The sequence below is a fragment of the Vulpes lagopus genome, chromosome 19 (genome assembly GCF_018345385.1).
Source record: "Vulpes lagopus strain Blue_001 chromosome 19, ASM1834538v1, whole genome shotgun sequence".
In the NCBI taxonomy this organism is placed as follows: Eukaryota; Metazoa; Chordata; class Mammalia; order Carnivora; family Canidae; genus Vulpes; species Vulpes lagopus.
Window position 1 is genome coordinate 671,693 of NC_054842.1, and position 16,942 is coordinate 688,634.

General features: G+C 40.8%; 1 protein-coding gene across 1 annotated transcript; it reads left to right on the top strand.

The window, feature by feature from the left end:
- Nucleotides 1–984: 984 nt before the first annotated feature.
- On the top strand, nucleotides 985–16,473 carry LOC121479026 (heterogeneous nuclear ribonucleoprotein D-like). Its single transcript, XM_041734539.1, is given in 3 exon segments — nucleotides 985–1,002; nucleotides 15,800–16,152; nucleotides 16,154–16,473. Coding segments are annotated over 3 exon segments (582 nt in total). The 3' UTR covers nucleotides 16,365–16,473.
- Nucleotides 16,474–16,942: the final 469 nt, after the last annotated feature.

The following is a 16,942-nucleotide window of genomic DNA, read 5'->3' on the forward strand; positions in this document are numbered from 1 at the left end:
GATGGAATATAATGTACTTAAAGCTTTTAAGGGGGAAAAAAAAACAAAGAAAAAAGATCTCCAAAAAATGCATAGATCACTGATAAGACATGTCCCCAAAATAAAATGCTGGAGAAAAAGATGGCTTTGGAATTGTGGAAGCATGCTATTTTTTCAATCACAAAGATAATTTAATTTTTAAAGATTTTATTTATTTATTTATTCATGAGAGACACATAGAGGCAAAGACACAGGCAGAGGGAGAAGCAGGCTTCCTGCAGGGAGCCCGATTCAGGACTTGATCCCAGAAACCCATGATCACGACATGACCCGAAGGCAAACACTCAACTGCTGAGCCACCCAGGTGTCCCTCGAAGATAATTTTTAATTGCTCTTCCAACAGACAGTGTGGATTTTACAATTACTTTGCTGCCATCCTTGTTTCATGGGGAATAACCTATTTCCTTAGGACATGAAGTTGACTTTTATTTTATACTTTTGGGTATAATTATTGGGATATATTTCATTAAAGGGAAGGATGTGGCATTCTTTGTATCTGACAGCTAGAATGTGTAATAACCCTCTAGCCTTAAGCAGCCCTTTTTGGAGAGGCTTTTAAAGCTGAATGGTACAGATGTAATTCCCATTTCTAAAAAGTTACTATGAAATTTATTTGTTATTAACTCAAACAGCAGAAGTAGGTTTGTGTGGCGGTGGGGAGGGGAGGGAGTTTGCTTCATATTTATTCATTCTGTTTCAGGAAACTTTTTCCCTTTTCTTGTGGAGTGGAGGCAAAGTACTCCTCCATCTCAGCCAGGCTGCATCTCTCTGCCTCAGGCCACTGTGTGGTCCATGTGCAAGGCAGCCCTGCAAATCTCTGAACTGTCCTATATGAAGGTGACTTCTCTAAACATCTGTAAATTCTCTGAGCTTACTGCCTATACTTATTTTCCTATTCTAGTCAGCTCATCTGGACATTCATTCATTGTTTATTAAGTACTCGCCATGTCCAAGGACTCCCACGTAGGGTTGTCTTGCAATGGACCTATCTGTTGAAGAAGAGATCTTTTCTTTTAGTTTCATTCACATTACCTCACCTGGATTCTAGGTCCTGCATTGTCTGGGGTAAAGCCAACAACAATGCCAGTTACCCAAACAGGTGTGGTTCTTCATGCACTTTCCTTACCATATAACTAACTGCAGGGAGAACAGTATAGACAACCTCTGGTGGATGTCCTCCCTCTGCAGCCATCACTGTACCAGCCTCTTCTGGAGAAAATGGACTCCATTAAATAAAAGCAAGAGATTTGGATTTAAGCAAACTCTTGGTGTGAAACCTGAATATACTATTTTTTCAGGTTTGATATGGAATAAGACACCAAAACTCTGAACTTCAGATTCTACTCTGGAAAGCAGCTCACAAGATATCTGTAAAAATTAAATGAAGACCTAGCCTATACTGGGACATAACATTTAGTTTTCTCATTCCCCCTGCTAATCCTGGGTTCTCAGGAGTTCCATCAAAATGGAACCATCTGAGAGCCAACAAAACAGCAAACCCAATGGAGGCACTCTCCTAAAATCAACTGTATTGAGGTATCATTATTCACAGAATAAAAAGCACTCATTTTAAAGGAAGAGATCCGTGAATTTAGACTAATAGTATCTGTGTACCCACCACCCAGTCAAGATAAAGAATGTTTTTATCACTCCAAAATGTTCTTTTGCCACTTTGCAGTTAATTCACTACCTCCAAGCCCAGGTAACACCAAATCTAATATCTTTTCACTATGGTTAGATTTGCATTTTCTAGAATTTCATATACATGGAATCATATGGCATGCACACTTTTGTGTTGTGTACATCAGTAGTGTGCACAATTTTGCTGCTAAAAAGGATTCTATTGAGACGGAGCAAGATGGCAGAAGAGTAGGGTCCCCGAGTCACCTGTTGCCACCAACTTACCTAGATAACTTTCAAATCATCCTGAAAACCTACGAATTCGGTGTGAGATTTAAAGAGAGAACAACTGGAAATCTACAGTGAGAAGAGTTTGTGCTTCTATCAAGGTAGGAAAACGGAAAAAATAAATAAGTAAATAAAAAAGCATCCAAAGGGGAGGGGCCCCGGCGAGGAGCCGGGCTAAGGGCCCCAGGACAGGAAAGCACAGTCCAGGAAAAGCAGGAGCTTTACCAATCTTCCCAGACGGAAAGGCGCTCAAAGGGAGCTCGGGCAGGATCCCAGGAGGGGCAGGGATGCTCTCAGGCACCTAGAGGCACTAACAGAGAACCTGCGCCCTGGGGGAGAGCGTGTCACACCCCGCGGCCGAGCAACCTAAAGGGCTAGAGTGGACGCCGGACGGGGCCCCAGGAGCAGCTCTCGCCACAGCTCCGGCAGCGGCTCCACACAGAGGGGGCTGCACGGCCCCAGGAGCATGATTCCAGCTGTGCAGGCCCCAGAGCCCAGGGCGCTGGGGGACAGAGCCCAAGATTCGGCAGTCCCCCTGGGATGGGCAGAGGTGGGAAGGACACAGGACAGCGAGGACGCTCCTAGCACCCATGGCCCTGAGCTGTGCAGATCAGCACCCGCAGCCCCTGGAGCATCCAGGCCCCTACAGACTGAGAGCTGCGGTAGTTACTGCAGGAGCTGACTCCAGGATGGGGAGCTGGCCGCTGCCACTATTGTTGTTCCTCCTGGTGTCACCTTGTACCTGGGACTGAGCAGGGGCCTCACAGGATAAACAGCTCACAGCACTGCACCTGGCAGAGGGCTGGGCAGCTCCCCCAGGTGCACACCCCTGAGAATCAGCACAGCAGGCCCCTCTCCCAGAAGACCAGCTAGAAGGACAGGGGAAAAACAATTTATTAACCAAGCAGCACTGGAAAGTTCCAGGGGAAGTTGAGGGATTTACAGTATACAGAATCAGAGGATACTCCCCCTTATTTTTTGTTTTGTTTGTTTCCCCCAAACTACCAATGACCCCCCCCCCCAATTTTTTTCCTTTTTTTCCTCTATTTTTCTTGTTTTTCCAGTACAACTTGTTTTTGGCCACTCTACACAGAGCAAAATGACTAGAAGGAAAAACTCACCACAAAAGAATCAAAAACACTCCTCTCTTCCACAGTTACAAAATTCGGATAACAATTCAATGTCAGGAACTCAATTCAGAAGCACAATTATAAAGCTACTGGTGGCTCCAGAAAAAAACATAAAGGATTCAAGAGACTTCATGACTGCAGAATTTAGATCAAATCAGGCCAAAATTAAAAATCAATTAAATGAGATGCAATCAAAACTGAAAGTCCTAACAAGGTTAACAAAGAAAAAGAATGAGTAAGTGACATAGAAGACAAGTTGATGGCAAGGAAGGAAGCTGATGAAAACATAAAAATAACAATTAAAAGATCTGATATGAGGACAGGATATGGAAAATAAATGACAGCCTCAGAAGGAAAAAATCTATATTTAATTGGGGTTCCCGAGGACTCCAAAAGGGACAGAGGTCCAGAAAATGTATTTCAACAAATCATAGTTGAGAACTTCCCTAACTTGGGAAGCGAAAAGTGGCATCCAGATCCAGGAGATAGAGAGATCCCACCTAAAATCAATAAAAACCGCTCAACACCTCCACATTTAATAATGAAACTTGTAAGTTCCAAAGATAAAGAGATCTTTAAAGAAGCAAGAGACAAGAAATCCATAACCTTTATGGGGAGAGGTATTAAGATAACTGCAGACATCTCCACAGATACCTGGCAGGCCAGAAAGAGCTGGCAGGATATCTTTAGGGTCCTAAATTAGAAGACCATGCAGCCAAGAATACATTATCCAGCAAGGCTCTCATTCAGAATAGAAGGAGAGATAAAGAGCTCGCAAGATAGCAAAAACTGAAAGAATATGTGACCACCAAACTGGCTCCGCAAGAAATATTATGGGAGACTCTAAAAAAAGAAAGAGGAAGTCCAAGGAAACAATACACAAAACAGGGACTGATTAGGTATCATGATGACACTAAATTCATATATTTCAATAGTAACTCTGAACGTGAATGGGCTTAATACCCCATCAAAAGGCGCAGGGTTTCAGACTGGATGAAAAAGCAAAACTCATCTATTTGTTGTCTTGGCAAGAGACTCATTTTATTTTATTTTTTTTAATTTTTATTTATTTATGATAGTCTCAGAGAGAGAGAGAGAGAGAGAGAGAGGCAGAGACACAGGCAGAGGGAGAAGCAGGCTCCATGCAACCGGAGCCCAACGTGGGATTCTATCTGGGGTCTCCAGGATCGCGCCCTGGGCCAAAGGCAGGCGCTAAGCCGCTGCGCCACCCAAGGATCCCCAAGAGACTCATTTTAGATGTAAGTACATGTACAGCCTGAAAATGAAAGGTTGGAGAACCATTTACCATTCAAATGACCCTCAAAAGAAAGCAGGGGTAGCCATCCTTATATCAGATGAATTAAAGTTTAACCGAAAGAAAATGGGAAGAGATGAAGAGGGACACTATATCATACTTAATGGATTTATCCAACAAGAGGACCTAACAATCACTCATATTTATGCCACGAATGTGGGAGCTGCCAATTATATCAATCAATTAAAATCCAAAGTTAAGATATACTTGGATAATAATACACTTAAACTTGGTGACCTGAATATAGCGCTTTCTACAATCAATAGGTTTTCTAAGCACAACATCTCCAAAGAAACAAGAGCTTTCACAGAAGAAATAGACATGGCCAATAAGCACATGAGAAAATGCACCACATCACTGGTCATCAGAGAAATACAAGTCAACCACAATGAGATGCCATCTCACAACAGTGAAAATGGTGAAAATGAACAAGACAGGAAACCACAAATGTTGGAGAGGATGTGGAGGAAGGGAAACCCTCTTGCACTGTAGGTGGGAATGTGAACTGGTGCAGCCACTCTAGAAAACTGTGTGGAGGTTCCTCAAAGAGTTAAAAATAGATCTGCCTTACGACCCAGCAATTACACTGCTAGGGATTTACCTCAAAGATAAAGGTGCAGTGAAATGCCGGGACACTGCACCTCGATGTTTATAGCAGCAATGTCCACAATAGCCAAACTGTGGGAGAGCCTCAGTGTTCATCGAGAGAAGTTTGGAAGGACTTCAAACAAGTGGAGGTTAAGGACCATCCCGCTAAAAGATGAAAGGGTCAACCAGGAAATTAGGCAAAGAGTAAAAAGATTCATGGAAACTAATGAGAATGAAGATACAACTGTTCAAAGTCTTTGGGATGCAGCAAAAGCAGTCCTGAGGGGGATATACATCACAACACAAGCATCCATCCAAAAACTGGAAAGAACTCAAATACAAAAGCTAACCTTACACCTAAAGGAGCTAGAGAAAAAACAGCAAATAGATCCTACACCCAGCAGAAGAAGAGAGTTAATAAAGATTCGAGCAGAACTCAACGAAATCGAGACCAGAAGAACTGTGGAACAGATCAACAGAACCAGGAGTTGGTTCTTTGAAAGAATTAATAAGATAGATAAACCATTAGCCAGCCTTATTAAAAAGAAGAGAGAAGACTCAAATTAATAAACTCATGAATGAGAAAGGAGAGATCACTACCAACACCAAGGAAATAAAAACGATTTTGAAAACATACTATGAGACGCTATACACCAATAAATTAGGGAATCTAGAAGAAATGGACACATTTCTGGAAGGCCATAAACTACCAAAACTGGAATAGGAAGAAATACAAAACCCTAACAGGCCAATAACCAGGGAGGAAATTGAAGCAGTCATTAAAAACTCCCAAGACACAAAATTCCAGGGCCAGATGCCTTTACTAAGGAATTCTATCAACCGTTTAAAGAAGAAACCATACCTATTCTACTAATGCTGTTTGGAAAGATAGAAAGAGATGGAACACTTCCAAATTCGTTCTATGAGGCCAGCATCACCATATTCCAAAACCAGACAAAGACCCCACCAAAAAGGAGAATTACAGATCAATATCCCTGATGAACATGGATGCAAAAATTCTCAATAAGATACTAGCCAATAGGATCCAACAGTATATTAAGAAGATTAACTACCATGACCAAATGAGATTTATCCACGGGATGCAAGGCTGGTTCAACACTCGTAAAATAATCAATGTGATTGATTATATCAGCAAGAGAAAAAACAAAAAGCATATGATCTTCTGAATAGATGGAGAGAAAGCTTTTGACAAAATACAGCATCCATTCCTGGTCAAAACTCTTGAGACTGTAGGGATAGAGGGAACATTCCTCAGCATCTTAAAAGCCATCAACAAAAAGCCCACAGCAAATACCATTCTTAATGAGGAAACACTGGGAGCCCTTCCCCTAAGATCAGGAACAAGACAGGGATGTCCCCTCTCACCACTGTTATTCAACATAGTACTGGAAGTCCTAGCCTCAGCAATCAGGCAACAAAAAGAAATAAAAGGCATTCAAATTGGCAAAGAAGAGGTCAAACTCTCCCTCTTTGCAGATGACATGAGACTCTACATAGAAAACCCAAAAGCCTCCACCCCAAGATTGCTAGAACTCATACAGCAATTTGGCAGTGTGGCAGGATACAAAATCAATGCCCAGAAATCAGTGGCATTTCTATACACTAACAATGAGACTGAAGAAAGAGAAATTCAGGAGTCAATCCCATTTACAATTGTACCCAAAAGCATAAGATATCTAGGAATCAACCTAACCAAAGATGTAAAGGATCTATACCCTAAAAGCTACAGAACACTTCTGAAAGAAATTGAGGAAGACACAAAGAGATGGAAAAATATTCCATGCTCATGGATTGGCAGAATTAATATTGTGAAAATGTCAATGTTACCCAGGGCAATTTACACGTTTAATGCAATCCCTATCAAAATACCATGGACTTTCTTCAGAGAGTTGGAACAAATCATCTTAAGATTTGTGTGGAATCAGAAAAGACCCCGAAAAGCCAGAGGAATATTAAAAAAGAAAACCATAACTGGGGGCATCACAATGCCAGATTTCAGGTTGTATTACAAAGCTGTGGTCATCAAGACATGTGGTCCTGGCATCAAAGCAGACACATAGATTAATGGAACTGTATAGAGGATCCAGAAGTGGACCTTCAACTTTATGGACAACTAATATTTGACAAAGGAGAAAAGACTACCCACTGGAAAAATGACAATCTCTTCAATAAATGGTGCTGGGAAAATTGGACATCCACATGCACAAGACTGCAAGTAGACCATTTTCTTACACCATACTCAAAGATAAACCCAAAATCGAAGAAAGATCTAAATGTGAGACAAGATTCCATCAAAATCCTAGAGCAGAACACAGGAAACACCCTTTTTGAACTTGGCCACAGCAACTTCTTCCAAGATACATCCATGAAGGCAAGAGAAACAAAAGCAAAAATGAATTATTGGGATTTCATCAAGATAAAAGACTTCTGCAAGGGAAAAGAAACAGTCAACAAAACTAAAAGACAACCTACAGAATGGGAGAAGATATTTCCATATGACGTATCAGATAAAGGGCTAGTTTCCAGGATCTATAAAGAACTTATTAAACTCAGCAGCAAGAAACAAACAATTCAATCCTGAAATGGGCAAAAGACATGAACAGAAATCTCACAGAGGAAGACATATTCATGGCCAACAAGGACATGAGAAAATGCCCCACATCACTGGCCATCAGGGAAATACAAATCAAAACCACAATGAGATCCCACCTCACACCAGTGAGAATAGGGAAAATTAACAAGGTAGGAAACCACAAATGTTGGAGAGGATGTGGAGAAAGGGGAATCCTCCTGCACTGTTGGTGGGAATGTGAACTGGTGCAGCCACTCTGGAAAAGTGTGTGGAGGTTCCTCACAGAGTTAAAAATAGTTCTGCCCTATGACCCAGCAATTGCACTGTTGGGGATTTACCCCAAAGATACAGATGCAGTGAAACGCCGGGACACCTGCACCCTGATATTTACGGCAGGTATGTCCACAATAGCCAAACTGTGGAAGGAGCCTCGGTGTCCATCGAAAGATGAATGGATAAAGAAGATGTGGTCTATGTATACAATGGAATATTACTCAGCCATTAGAAACGACAAATACCCACCATTTGCTTCGACGTGGATGGAGGTGGAGGGTATTATGCTGAGTGAAGTAAGTCAATCGGAGAAAGACAAACATTATATGGTCTCATTCATTTGGAGAATATAAAAATTAGTGAATGGGAATAAAGGGAAGGGAGAGAAAAATGAGTGAAAATATCAGTGAGGATGACAAAACATGAGAGACACCTAACTCCAGGAAACGAACAAGGGGTAGTGGAAGGGGAAGTGGGCAGGGGGTTGGGGTGACTGGGTGTTGGGCACTGAGGGGGGCAGTTGGCAGTATGAGCACTGGGTGTTATGCTATATGTTGGCAAATTGAACTCCAATAATAAAAATTTAAAAATAAAATAAAATAAAAACAATAAATGCACATCTATCTCACCTATAACCCCCAACTCCTTTCTGGTTACCATCAGTTTGTTCTCTATAGTTAAGAGTCTGTTTCTTAGCTTGCCCCTATCTCTGTTTTTCTTTTTCTTTACCTTTGCATTTGTTTTTTGGGGGGTGTTGAGCACTGAGGGGGTACTTGACAGCATGAGCATTCGGTGTTATGCTAAATGTTGGTAAATTGAACTCCAATAAAAAATGTTTTTAAAAAATGAAAAATAAAATAACAAGGATTCTATTGTATGAATACAGAATTTGTTTACTCGTTCACTAGTTGATGAATTGTGTATTGTCTCCAGTTGGGTCTATTTATGTAAAAGCTGCTATGAACCTTATCTACAGTTTGTGTGGACATATGTTTCCTTCTTTCTTTTTTTTTAATGAGCAATCTTTTAATTTTCAATATTTTCTATATTCCAATAGGTTGTATCTATGTACGTATGTATTTATTAATTTTATATTTTTAAATTCGAGTTCGATTTGCCAACACATAACACCCAGTGCTCATCCTGTCAAGTGTCCCCCTTACTGCTCATCATCCAGTACCCCATCACCCTGCCCACCTCCCCTTCCTCTACCCCTTGTTCATTTCCCAGAGTTCAGAGACTCTCCTGTTTTATCACCCTCTCTGATTTTTCCCACTCATTTTCTCTCCTTTTCCCTTTAATCCCTTTCACTATTTTTTATATTCCCCATATGAATGAAACCATATGGGGTCTGTCCTTCTCTGATTGACTACTTCATTCGGCATAATACACTCTAGTTCCATCCATGTCAAAGCAATGGTGTGTATTCATCCTTTCTAATGGCTGAGTAATATCCCATTGTATTTATAGACCACATTTTTATCCATTCATCTTTCGATGGACACCAAGGCTCCTTTCACAGTTTATCTATTGTGGACATTGCTGCTATAAACATTGGGGTGCAGGTGTCTCAGTTTTTCACTGCATCTATATCTTTGAGGGAAATCCCTGGATATCCAAATGCTGGGTCATAGGGTAGCTCTATTTTTAACTCTTTGAAGAACCTCCACACAGTTTTTAGAGTGGCTGTACCAGTTCACATTCCCACCAAAAGTGTAAGAGTATTACCCTTTCTCCACATCCTCTCCAACATTTGTTGTTTCCTGTCTTGTTAATTTTCACCATTTTCACTGGTGTGAGGTGGTATCTCATTGTGGTTTTGATTTGTATTTTCCTGATGGCCAGTGATGCAGAGCATTTTCTCACGTGCTTGTTGGCCATGTGTAGGACTCCTTCAGCGAAATGTCTGTTCATGTCTTTTGCCCACTTCATGATTAGATTGTATGTATCTTTCCTATTGAGTTTAATTAGTTCTTTATTTATCTTGGATACTAGCCCTTTATCTGGTAGGTCATTTGCAAATGACATTCTGTGGGTGGTCTTTTAATTTTGTTGACTGTTTCTTTTGCTGTGCAGAAGCTTTTTATCTTGATTAAGTCCCAATAATTCGTTTTTAATTTTGTTTCCTTTACCTTCATAGGTCAATCTTGCAACAAGTTGCTCTGGCCAAGTTCAAAAAGTGTGTTGCCTGTGTTCTCTAGGATTTTGATGGATTGTTGTCTCACATTTAGATCTTTCATCCATTCTGAGTTTATCTTTGTGTCTGGTGTAAGAGAGTGGTCTAGTTTCATTCTTCTGCACGTGGCTGTCCAATTTTCCCAGCACCATTTATTGAAGAGACTGTCCTTTGTCCAGTGGATAGTCTTTCCTGCTTGGTGGAATATTAGTTGACCATAGAGTGGAGGGCCCATTTCTGGGTTCTGTTCCATTGATCTATGTGTCTGTTTTTGTGCCAGTACCACACTGTCTTGATGATCACAGCTTTATAGTACAGCTTGAAATCTGGCATTGTGATGCCCCCGGCTCTGATTTTCTTTTTCAATATTCCCTTGGTTATTCGGGGTCTTTTCTGATTCCACACAAATCTTAAGATGATTTGTTACAACTCTCTGAAGAAAGTCCATGGTATTTTAATAGCTATTGCACTGAATCTGTAAATTGCTCTGGGTAACATAGACATTTAAACAATATTTATTCTTCCAATCCATGAGCATGGAATATTTTTCCATCTCTTTGCGTCTTCCTCAATTTCTTTCAGAAGTGTCCTGTAGTTTTTAGGGTATAGATCCTTTACCTCTTTGATTAGGTTTATTCCTAGGTATCTTATACTTTTGGATGTAATTGTAAATGCAATTGACTCCTTAATTTCTTTCTTCAGTCTCATTGTTAGTGTATAGAAATGCCACTGATTTCTGGGCATTGATTTTGTATCCTGCCACACTGCCGAATTGCTGTATGAGTTCTAGCAATCTTGGGGTCGAGTCTTTTGGGTTTTCCATGTACAGTATCATATCATCTGCAAAGACGGAGAGTTTGACGTCTTCTTGGTCAATTTGAATGCCTTTTATTTCCTTTTGTTGTCTGATTGCTGAGGCGAGGACTTCCAATACTATGCTGAATAGCAGTGGTGAGAGTGGACATCCCTGTCTTGTTCCTGATCTCAGGGGAAAGGCTCCCAGTGCTTCCCCATTGAGAATGATATTTGCTGTGGGCTTTACGTAGATGGCTTTTAAGATGTCGAGGAAAGTTCCCTCTATCCCTACACTCTGAAGAGTTTGATGAGGAATGGACGCTGTATTGTGTCAAATGCTTTCTCTGCATCTATTGAGAGGATCATAATGTTCTTGTTTTTTCTCTTTATCCTATGTTCTATTACTTTGATTGCTTTATGAGTGTTGAAACAACCTTGCACCCCGGTGATAAATCCCACTTGGTCATCGTGAATATTCTTCTTAATATACTGTTGGATCCTATTGGCTAGTATCTTGTTGAGAATTTATACATCTGTGTTCATCAGGGATATTGGTCTACAATTCACCCCTTTGCTGGGGTCTTTCTCTGGTTTTCGAATTAAGGTGATGCTGGCCTCATAAAACGAGTTTGGAAATATTCCGTCCCTTTCTATCTTCCGTAACTGCTGTAGTAGAATAGGTATTGTTTTTCTATAAACGTTAATAGAATTATCCTGGGAAGCCATCTGTCCCTGTACTTTTGTGTCTTGAGAGGTTTGTGATGACTGCTTCCATTTCCTCCCTGATTATCAGCCTTTTTAGGTTTTCTGTTTCTTCTTGTTACAGTTTTGATAGTTTGTGGTTTCCAGAAATGTGTCCGTTTCTTCTAGGTTTCCGATATTATGGCATACAGCTGCTCATAATAAGTTTTTGAAATCGTTTGTTTTTATTTGGTTTTGGTGGTGATCTCTCCTTTCTCATTCATAATCTTATTATTTTGAATTTTTTCTCTTTTCTTGTTAATAAGGCTGGCTAATGGTTTATCTATCTTATTAATGCTTTCAAAGAACCAACTCCTCGTTTTGTTAATCTGTTCCACAGTTCTTCGTGTCTCTATTTCATTGAGTTCTGCCCGAATCTTTAACACTCTTTTTCTGCTGGGTGTAGGTTTTATTTTCTGTTCTCTCTCCAGTTCCTTCAGGTACAAGGTTAGTTTGTGTATTTGAATTTTTTTCCAATTTTTTGAGGGGTGCTTGTATTGCAATGTATTTCCCTCTTAAGATCCTTTTGCTGTATCCCAAAGATTCTGAACTGTTGTATCTTCATTTTCATTAGTTTCCATGAATCTTTTAATTCTTCTCTAATTTACTGGTTGATCCATTCATCTTTTAGCATGATGCTTTTAACCTCCACCTGTTTGAGTTTCTTCCAAATTTCTTCTTGTGATTGAGTTCTAGTTTCAAGGCATTATGGTCTGAAAATATGCAGGGTATAATTCTAATCTTTTGGGATTGGTTGAGTCCTTATTGTTACCCAGTATATGGTCTATTCTGAAGGAAGTTCCATGTGCACTTGAGAAGAATGTGTATTCAGTTGCATTCAGATTCACAGTTCTGTATATATATATTGGTGAAATCAACGTGGTCCAGTGTATCATCTAAAGCCCTTGTTTCTTTAGTGATGTTGTGCTTAGAAAATCTGTCATTTGCAGAAAGTGCCATGTTGAAGTCTCTTACCATTAGTGTGTTATTATCTAAGGATCTCTTTACTTTGGTTATTAATTGATTGAGATGATTTGCAGCTCCCACATTAGGGGCATAAATATTCATGATTATTAGGTCTTCTTGGATAGACCCTTTAAGTATGATACAGTGTCCCTCATCATGTCTTACTCCAGTCTTCCTGATAAACTTTAATATATTTGATATGAAGATTGCTACCTCTGCTTTCTTTTGAGGACCATTTGAACGGTAAATGGTTCTCCAACCTTTCATTCTCAGGCTGGAGGTGTCCTTAGGTCTAAAATGAGTCTCCTGTTAGATGGGCATATAGATAGGTCTTGTTTTTTTATCCAGTCTGAAGCCCTGCATCTTTTGATGTGATTGTTTGGCCCATTCACATCAGAGTAACTATTGAAAGATATTAATTTAGTGTCTTCATAATACCTATTAAGTACGTTTTTGCGGATTATTTCTTTGGGTTTCCTGTTTCTCTTACAGTGTACCCCTTAATATTTCTTGCAGAGCTGGTTTGGTGGTCACATATTCTATTAGTTTCTGTCTATCTTGAAAGCTCTTTCTCTCTCCTTCTGAATGAGAGCCTTGCTAGATATAGTATTCTTGGCTACATGTTCTTCTTATTTAGTACCCTGAATATATCCTGCCAGCCCTTTCTTGCCTGCCAGGTCTCTGTGGAGAGGTCTGCTGTTAATCTAATATTTCTCCCTATATAAGTTAGGGATGTCTTGTCTCTTGGTGCTTTAAGGATTTTCTCTTCATCTTTGGAATTTACAAGTTTCACTATTAAATGTTGAGGTGTTGAACGTTTTTTTATTGATTTTTAGGGGGTTTCTCTATCTCTTGGATCTGAATGCCTGTTTCCCTCCCCAAATTATGGAAGTTCTTAGCTATGATTTGTTCAAATATGTTTTCTGGCCCTCTTTCCTCTTGGTGCTCTCTGGAGCCCCAATTATACATAGATTTTTTTTTTCCTTCTGAGGCTATCATTTATTTCCTTTAACCTTTCCTGGTGACAAACAATTGACAAAGAGACAAACAATTAAAGTTTGTCTCTTTTTTCCTCAGCTTCCTTCCTTGCCATCAACTTGTCTTCTATGTCACTCACTCTTTCTTCCACCTCATTAATTCTAGTTGTTATGACCTCTAGTTTTGATTGCATCTCATTTAATTGATTTTTAATTTCGGCCTGATTAGATCTGAATTCTGCAGTTATGAAGTCTCTTGTATCCTTTCTGCTTTTTTCCAGAGCCACCAAGTAGCTTTATAATTGTCCTTCTGAATTGGCTTTCTCACATCAGATTGTAATCCAAATTATAGAATCCAAATTCTGTAAGTCTGTGGCAGAGAGTACTGTTTCTGATTCTTTCTTTTGTGCTGAATTCTTCCTTCTAGTCATTTTGCTCAGTGCAGAGTGGCTGTATGAGTGGGCTGCATCAAGAATATCAACCACAACCTAAGTACATTTCACCCTAGATGTTTCTGATGATGCCAGAGACCAGATATTGAAAACAAAGATCAGAATGAAGTAAAACAAACGACCACTAAAGTGTAAAATAATTTTTTAAAAATAATAAAATAAAAGGCCAAAAATCCCAAAGAAGAAGGAAAAAAGAAAAATAAAAAAGAAGAAAATACCCCCCTCCAAAAAAAAAAAAAAAAAAAAAGCAAAAGCAAAGAGGAAAAAAGGGTGGGGCCTGGAAGATGGTGGTGGTGATGAAATTGTAGTGGAAGGAGAATTTAGTCTACCTGAGGGGTCCTAGAGGGTAATCCTCTTGGTTCTGAATATATTAAGTTCTGTATGTTAGAAGATGCTGAGTCCCAAATTTATACAAGGAGAAATACTTGTAGAAAGCCCCAACATTGACCCCCAAAACATAAATGAGATTTAAAAAAGGGGTAGAGTGGGAATGAAGAGAGAATATAATCTCACAGAATGAACCAGCACAGTATTCCACTTGGTTCTGGGTGCATGCTAGTTCATGTTTTAGAAGGTATTTACTTCTGCCATTGTAGAACCAAATGAGGCAGGGAAAACAAAAAACACAAAACAAAACAAAACAAACACATCTTGCATATCTCCCAAAGTTAAGTTGAGTATGTTAACGAAACCTAGAAGTGGAAAATATATCTAAGACCTGTAATTGCAGAAATATAAAAATCAAAAAGGAAGAATCTTAAAAATGAACAGCTGGTTAAATATTGTAGGTAAGATGGGAAAAGAGAAAAAAATTGGAAATTTATAGTCTGATATAAAAAGGAGTGATACTGGAAAAAGGGGGGTAAAGGAGGGGTACCTTCTGGTTCTATATACTGTAAATCCCTCAACTTCCCCTGGAGCTTTCCAGTGTTGCTTGGTCAAGAACTTTCTCTTCCCCTGTTCTTCCAGCTGGTCTTCTGGAGGAGGGGCCTGCTGTTCTGACTCTCAGTTGTGTGTACCTGGGGAGATGCCCGGCCCCCTGATGCTGAGTTCAATGGGAGCTGTTTACCCCATGAGGCCTCTGTTCCCTGGCAGCCCTGCCTCTCCCACGCATATGGTGACACCAGAAGGAACAAGACTGGTGGTTGCCAGGTCTCCATCCCTGGAGTCAGCTCCCCCAGTAACTACTGCAGTCTCCCGGTCCACACTGGCCTAGATGCTCCCGCAGCAGGGGTGCTGACCTGCACAGCCTGGGGGTGACTGGTGGCAGGAGAGTCCTCACTGTCATGTGCCCTCCCTTCCTCCACCAGTCACAAGTGCACAGGATCATGGGCTGTGTCCACTCGGTGCCCTGGGATCCGGGGCCTGTACTGCTGGAATTGGCTCCCAGGGTCAGGGCTCCCAAAGGCAGCAGGGTCCAGAACCCTCTGCCTGGAGCCCCCGCCTGACCAATCGGCTTCTTCTAACACCCCACCGGGGTGCATTCCAGCCCTTTACTGAGATCCGCCAGTGGTGTGCGGTGCTCTGTCCCCTGGGCACACTTTCTCTATTAGTGACCCCGGGAGACTGGAGGCTTCACTGCCCCTCCTGCGGTTCTGCCTGATTTCCCTGCTGAGCATTTTTCCATCAGGGAAGAATCCATGGGGGATTTTTAAAATTCCCACTTCTCTGGGGCTGGGCTTTCCTGTCCCCCAGGCTCTTGCCCACCTGGCCTTAGTCCAGTTCCTCTTGGTGCCCCTCTCCCACTTGATTCTTTTTTATTTATTTTTGTTCGTCCTTCTTACCTTGTTAGAAGTGAAAACCCTTCTCTCTGTAGTGTTCCAGCTGTTCTCTCTTTAAATCTCAGGTCAGATTCGTAGGTGTAGGTGGATTGAGCCCAGATACTTCCGAAGAACAAATTAAAGAATATTTTGGAGCCTTTGGAGAGATTGAAAATATTGAACTTCCCATGGATACAAAAACAAATGAAAGAAGAGGATTTTGTTTTATTACCTATACAGATGAAGAGCCAGTAAAGAAACTGTTAGAAAGCAGATATCATCAAATTGGTTCTGGGAAGTGTGAAATCAAAGTTGCACAACCCAAAGAGGTACATAGGCAGCAACAGCAACAACAAAAAGGAGGAAGAGGTGCTGCAGCTAGTGGACGAGGTGGTACTAGGGGTCGTGGATGAGGTCAGGGCCAAAACTGGAACCAAGGATAACTATTATGATCAAGGATATGGAAATTACAATAGTGCCTATGGTGGTGATCAAAACTATAGTGGCTATGGCGGCTGTGATTATACTGGGTATAACTATGGGAACTATGGATATGGACAGGGATATGCAGACTACAGTGGCCAACAGAGCACTTACGGCAAGGCGTCTAGAGGCGGTGGCAATCACCAAAACAATTACCAGCCATACTAAAGGAGGACATTGGAGAAAACAGGAGGAGATTGCTTAAAGTTAACCCATCTTGCAGGACGACATTGAAGATTGGTCTTCTGTTGATCTAAGATGATTATTTTGTAAAAGACTTTCTAGTGTACAAGACACAACCGTGTCCAATGTATATAGCCGCCAATTAGTTTCCTTTGTTTTTACTTTGTCTTTTGCTATCTGTGTTATGACTCGATGTGGATTTGTGTTTATACAAATTTTATTTGTATGATTTCATGTTAAACCTCAAATAAATGCTTCCTTATGTGTTGTTAAAAAAAAAAAAAAAAGCAGCCCAGGTGGGGCTGATAATCAGCTATGTGCCATAGCCCTGAGGCCTCTGTGCAGGACTCCCAGGCTGGGCAGGCCTCTGGGGAAGTCTCTGCACCCAAAGGCAACACAGCAGTGCAGTGGAAGACCCTAGGATGGGGCCTGGCCCTGAATGACTTTCCCAAACAGGCACCACCTATTTGATGAAAACTGCTGGTTTTGCTCCATGGACACAGTCAGATGCCAACAGACCTTTCTGAGAAGAAGCTCCTTTCCATTTCCTTTTTGCCCAGGTG